We start from the raw sequence: 6,144 nt of genomic DNA, 5'->3' as shown, positions 1-6,144 counted from the left end.
AGAAAGAGATTATTCAATTAGAAATACTAACAAGAATATTTTGAAGTGGGTATTACGGTAATTAACTGAGAAAAGTAATATATCCTCCTGGGACCTACCTCTCTCATTTGGAGTGTGCTTAAGTGAGAAAATATAAAAAGAAACGACATGAGTTGTCTAAAAGGAAGATCGAATAAAGTTGTAAAAGATATGCAATTGAGTTTGTGACATCACTGATATGTGAGAATTATTATATGGTGTGGGGATTATTCGTCCGGCCAATCAATCCATGACATATCAATATATTATTAAAAAGTTGAATAAAGCTTATAATTTTTTGACGCAAAATAAACATATATAAGTGGGAGTGATAGACCTTTCTTTTACAAAAGTTGTTCATTTTTCAAAAATTTTGACTTACTATTACATTTTATTTTTGAGTAACCATTTTTAATCATATTTAATTTTTTATTCTATCCCGTATTAGATATTTATTTTGCTAACTTCGACTCATAAAAATTATGAGTCAAAAATTTTTATACGGGCAATTAATATGAGACAGTACATAGGATAATTAGTCATGACGAACCATAATGAAACATAGTTTCAGGATTATTCACAACGTCAAATGTCAAAAAAAATAAATAAATAAAAAATAAAAATAAAAAAATAAAACTATGACGCATTTGCTGATCTATTAATTAGTATTTCTCGTGATATGATCTATTAGTATTAGGAGTATCTTTTTCTGTCTGCGTTGGACAGATGGACTGTCTCTCTCTTTTGTATCTTCTGACAAAGCAACTTCACCCTCTCTTTTTTATTCTCTCTGCAAATCTCTCCTCTCCCTCCATAGCTCATCTTGTATATTACTCACCTAGCTAGCTTGTATATAGTGGGATCTTCTTTTAGTAAGTTGATTAATAGGAGGAAATTAATGGCGTCGTCGAGAGGTCGAAGCAGGAAGCAGCAGCAGCAAATGTACTGGTGTGCGCAGCCTTTGACCCCTCTAATGGAGGGACCGGATATGGAAATGCAAGATCATGATGAAGGTGGAATATTTAGCAAAAAAGATAGTTCATGGGAAGTCATTCGAGAATGGTTCCGGTTGCAGAGAATCAATAGCAGCAGCTTCTCTTCTTCTTCTTCTTCTTCTTCATCAATGTCAGTGTCGATGTCAATGTACGGTACAGCTACTATTCCGGCCAAGAGACAAGATTTGAGACTTTTGCTCGGCGTGTTGGCTTGCCCCCTCGCTCCAATTCCTTTAGTACTACTGGAAAACTCCATTAATCGCCCTCCTCTTCACATCAAAGACATACCAATTGTAAGTCGTATATTTATTTATATACTAGGGTTATGAATTCATTTCTGTATATGATCAATGATATATGTTGTTGTATACCATACATAAATGATAAAAGGAGAGGTCTACGGCGCATTACATAATACAGCAGTACTTGGCAGCAAGTGGATGTTTGAAGCAGCAGCAGCAGGAGGACATGGAAAAAGCAGGAGGAGGAGGAGGTAGAAATAGAAAGAAGAACATGTACAGTAGCGGCATGGTGAAGATGATTTGCTGTGAAACAGAGATCTCGTGTGGAAAGAGCGTGAAGAGCTTGGGGACAAGGAGCGGAGAGAATGGTTGCTTCGTGCTTTGGCAAATGTCTCCGGACATGTGGTCGCTGGAGCTGGTTGTTGGTGGACATAAGGTCATCGCAGGGAGTGATGGCAAGATCGTCTGGCGACATACTCCTTGGCTTGGCACTCATGCTGCTAAAGGACCCCAACGTCCCCTCCGACGCATCATTCAGGTCATTCATCCCATCTGCCTTTTATATATATATATAGCTAGGGTTTGGGAGCATGAATTGATCCTTTACAATTTACATTTTGAATTAGTAGCTAAATTTCTTCTACCTCCCAACCCAAACGATGCATATAATTATTCATGAATTAATATTAGTGATACACTATGTTAGCCGATGGCAAAAACATAAAACACCCCACTGAAATGATTCATGAATGATGTTTAACTTTTCAAAAAAATAAAATAAAAACATGAATGATGTTTTAACAGAAAAAATTATTCAGGCAATACACACATTTTATTTTATTATATATGTTTGTTCTCCACTTACATACTTCTCTTCAAAAAATAATTAAATAAAACAAAATAAAATTGTAAAATCACATATATATATCTATATATATATATATATATATATATCAAAAGTAAACCGATGTAAAAAATAATTTTAAAGGGTAAATATATATTTGAAAGTTAACTATATATATTCTTTCATGTTTGTTAGAAGTTTATTTTTTGAGCAAATAATACCTTCTTTTTACTTTGGGTATCCCTTAAAAATATTCCATATTAAGAATTTTCAACAATCAACCATTAATAAATCACGTGTTTCACCCATGACTAGTTAATTGTATTAAATACAAAAAATTCTCTTTACGCTTTATATATATATATATATATATTTAATAAAGACTCCAATAGTAGTTACTTTGAATTAATTAACTAAATTTTATTATTATTATTTTTTATTATAAAAAGGGCATTTTGATATTTTTATTGTTCCATTAACAATTGAATGAAGAGAGATTCTTGTTCATGAGCCCCTAAAATAAATGTTACTACTCCTTAGGAGGTTTGAGCTATACACATAATACAGAGTTTAATATATATAATTAAAAATAATTTATTTTATTTTGGATTAAAGTTGAAAAAAGTGGAACTAGTAATACTATAAGCGGTGTGAACGAAACTGAAAAAGGGAAGTTCCCCATTCCAAAGACTAGTAATAATGGAGTGAATTTGTTGTAAAGAGAAATATGCTGCAATCCCAAGAAACAATAATAGATCATTGATAGATTCTGCACCAAATCAATTGGGTGAGGCTGACAAAGATGGAGAAACTGTCCCTTACTTTACCGGGCAGGGTAGGGCAGGCAGGGCACATATATCTAATTATTCTACTCCTACCTTTGAATACTCCACTTTGGTTTGGTGAAGCAGCCAACAGTTGGCCAAAACTCCTTGGTTTTCTCACCTACGTACCATGCTCTACACTTTGGAGGGTATATATATATATATATATTGTATTATTGCTTTTTAACTTTATTTTATTTATTTTTATATTTTGGAAAGGGCAAACAAACAAACAGTTACCGTATTTTGTCTTACTGAGATTCGAATAGACAACCTCTCCTTAATTTTATATAGACTAACTTCAGATGCAATTTTGTCTCCTAGCACCTTAATTAACTCTTAACTATATATCAAAAATTATTCTATTGACTTTGAAAGTAATATGGGTTGGCTTGTATGTCATTCAAAAAAATACAGTTTACAGGAATTTTAAAAAAAAATTTATTTTAAATTAATTATATATTTATTTTATAATTCTCTAAAACACAATTTTTTTTTCTAAATGAGTTTTCAAAAAATTAAACTAAACATATTTTTTTATATGGTTTTTAAATTATCAACTCTTCGAAAATATAAAACCTTTTTTTTTCAATGACCAAAAAAATATAAAAAATCTTGGGACTCTTAGGAGTAGTCTATTATTGCAGTTTTGTTTGTATCCATTCATTTTTGTACTCCAAATTGTACTATTTTTTAAAAAATACTACATCCATTTCAAGAAAGAAAAATATTTTACTTTCAGAGAGAATCATGACAATTTAATTTTTGAGAGTCATGTTCTCTAACCTTTTTTATTGGACGAGAAGTAATTAATTGCTCCACTTGCCCTATATATAGTAGGGTGTAATCGGCAACTAATTTGTAAGGAGAGACTAATTACTGTGAGTATTATAAACAGTGCTTGAAAAATACCAATAAATACAACCTCTAACTTCTATATATATGGCTAGAGATTGAAAGCAATATATATATATATATATATATATATATATATATATATATATATATGTATGTATTTGAATGAAATGGAATGTGCGCATGCAGGGGTTAGATCCAAAAAGCACAGCAAGGCTATTCGCGAAAGCTCAATGTTTAGGGGAGAAAAGAATAGGCGACGAGGATTGCTTCGTGTTGAAAGTGGCAGCAGATCGTGCGGCTGTGATGGAACGAAACGAAGGTCCAGCGGAAGTGATAAGGCACGTGTTGTATGGCTACTTCAGCCAAAAGAATGGGCTCCTCATCTACATGGAGGACTCTCACCTCACCAGAGTTCAATCGCAATCCCCGGGGAATGATACGGTGTATTGGGAGACCACCATCGGTAGTAGTATCGCAGACTACAGAGACGTCGATGGCGTCCTCATCGCTCACCAAGGGAGGACCATCGCCACCGTTTTCCGCTTCGGCGAGGTGTCCGTACAACACAGTAGAACCAGAATGGAAGAAGTATGGAGGATCGACGACGTCGTCTTTGACGTCCCGGGCCTCTCCATCGACTCCTTTATCCCTCCCGCTGACATCTATCTCTGAATATTATTCCAACCCGTCCATCATTTTGCTTTTCTTTCCTTAAAAAGTAATATATATATATATATATATATAGTCTTCTTAATTACCAAATTATATAATCATTTTCTAACCATATATATATAAATAATAATAATTACTTTTGTAGCTACTTCATTAATTGCATTGGTGGTACGTACATTAATTAATGGTGTATTAATTTTGTTGGGATATTCACTTAGTTAATTTGCACCTGATTATCATCCATTAAGGATGGCACTTTCTTGCATGGGATGGAAATAATCTATATATATATATATATATATATATATATATATATAGGAGTGCTTGGTTATATGTACTCATTTGGGTAGGAGCCTAGGAGTGCTTGATTCTAAGGGCAATGGATCAATTTTATGTAAAAAGGTTATACATATATATATATGTGTGTGTGTGTGTGTGTAAAAATGAGTCATTAAAATATTGGAATATCAGAAGACTTCTCTAGCTTCTTCAAGAATTGTGCAACTTTTGGGTTAATTGCTTGATAGCCCACTCCTACGACAAACGTTTTTCATATAACTTTCTTATTATTAAGAAATAAAATAAAATAAAATAGGCACTTTAATTAGGCCCTTATATTCAAAATAAAAATCAATGCTATTAAGCACATTCCTTTAAAGAGCCGTTAGTTATTTGAAGGATAAATCAATGATGCAAAAGAACACATAAATGGTTGTTGGAGACTTACCCTAATAGAAGAATCACCTCCACCAAGGCGATTCTTAGGTCCAAATCCTTTTTCTTCCTCCTTTGCAAACCTTAGCTCCACTCCAAAGTCTTCACTCCTATGTCCTTGAGAAAGCTTAAGTCTTGGCTATGTGGGAGCCTCCATGGATGTAGTAGAGTGAGGTTTAAACTATAGAGATGTGTAATTCTCTACACTTTTCCTCTTTCAATATAGCAAGACCAAAGTGGCCTCTCAACACACACAACCCTAATATGGTTATAATGAGCATTTATATGAAACTAACTTGAAGTGCTAATAGCACTCTTACTCGAACATTATTATGCCCTTAGTAGTCTCTGCAATTATTACACTAATTCCACACCCATATGACTTGAACTTTTTTCTATTTTTCGCAGGCTAGAAGTGAGGATCTAAGTGAGCCCAATCCCTCTTAAACTGTAATGTTGCGTTTGGTGTGTAGAAATAGAATGGAATACTCATTCCAACCATTTATTTATTTGATATGCAATTTAAAGTGGAAATAACTATTCCATTGGAATGAAAATCCATTCATTACAACAAACAGGGCCTTTTGTGACTAAATTATTTGCGACCAAATTGAAAAAGTCGCAAATACTATGTTATTTGCGACCAAAATGAGTTGGTCGTAAAAGTTAACATATTAGCGACTAAAGTAAATTTTGGTTGCAATTGAGAAGCATATTAACGACCAAAGTAAATTTTGGTCGCAATTGAGAAGCATATTAACGACCAAAATGATTAAATTATGGTCGCAAAATGATTAATTTTTAACGACCAAACTTTATTGTTGCAAAATGATCAAAGTTTGGTCGCAATTGGTCAAAGTATTAACGACCAAAATAAATTATGGTCGCGAAAGAATTGATCTTTTACGACCAAATTCTATGGTTGGAAAATGATCAAAGTTTGGTCGTAATTGGTCAAAGTATTAACGACCAAAAAA

The 6,144-nt window shown here is 33.2% G+C and overlaps 1 protein-coding gene across 1 annotated transcript; it reads left to right on the top strand.

The window, feature by feature from the left end:
• Window positions 1-724: 724 nt before the first annotated feature.
• LOC132311076 (uncharacterized) lies at window positions 725-4,936 on the top strand. The gene is made up of 3 exons (XM_059808796.1): window positions 725-1,306; window positions 1,404-1,793; window positions 3,968-4,936. The coding sequence occupies exons 1-3, from the start codon at window positions 917-919 to the stop codon at window positions 4,451-4,453; spliced, it is 1,266 nt and encodes a 421-aa protein (XP_059664779.1). The 5' UTR covers window positions 725-916; the 3' UTR covers window positions 4,454-4,936.
• Window positions 4,937-6,144: the final 1,208 nt, after the last annotated feature.

The sequence above is a fragment of the Cornus florida genome, unplaced genomic scaffold (genome assembly GCF_030987335.1).
Source record: "Cornus florida cultivar Cherokee Brave unplaced genomic scaffold, ASM3098733v1 CherokeeBrave_3.0.0_Hap2_Chr06, whole genome shotgun sequence".
In the NCBI taxonomy this organism is placed as follows: domain Eukaryota; kingdom Viridiplantae; phylum Streptophyta; class Magnoliopsida; order Cornales; family Cornaceae; genus Cornus; species Cornus florida.
The sequence above is the reverse complement of the archived record's forward strand: the minus strand, read 5'-3'. Positions and strand labels throughout refer to the sequence as shown.

Bases quoted from the DNA above. Each gene is read 5' to 3' on its own strand.
- LOC132311076 (XM_059808796.1), top strand. From the start codon at position 917: ATGGCGTCGTCGAGAGGTCGAAGCAGGAAGCAGCAGCAGCAAATGTAC. The intron at 1,307-1,403 runs GTAAGTCGTATA...AAATGATAAAAG, and splicing joins ACATCAAAGACATACCAATT to GAGAGGTCTACGGCGCATTA. The intron at 1,794-3,967 runs GTCATTCATCCC...GTGCGCATGCAG, and splicing joins CCCTCCGACGCATCATTCAG to GGGTTAGATCCAAAAAGCAC.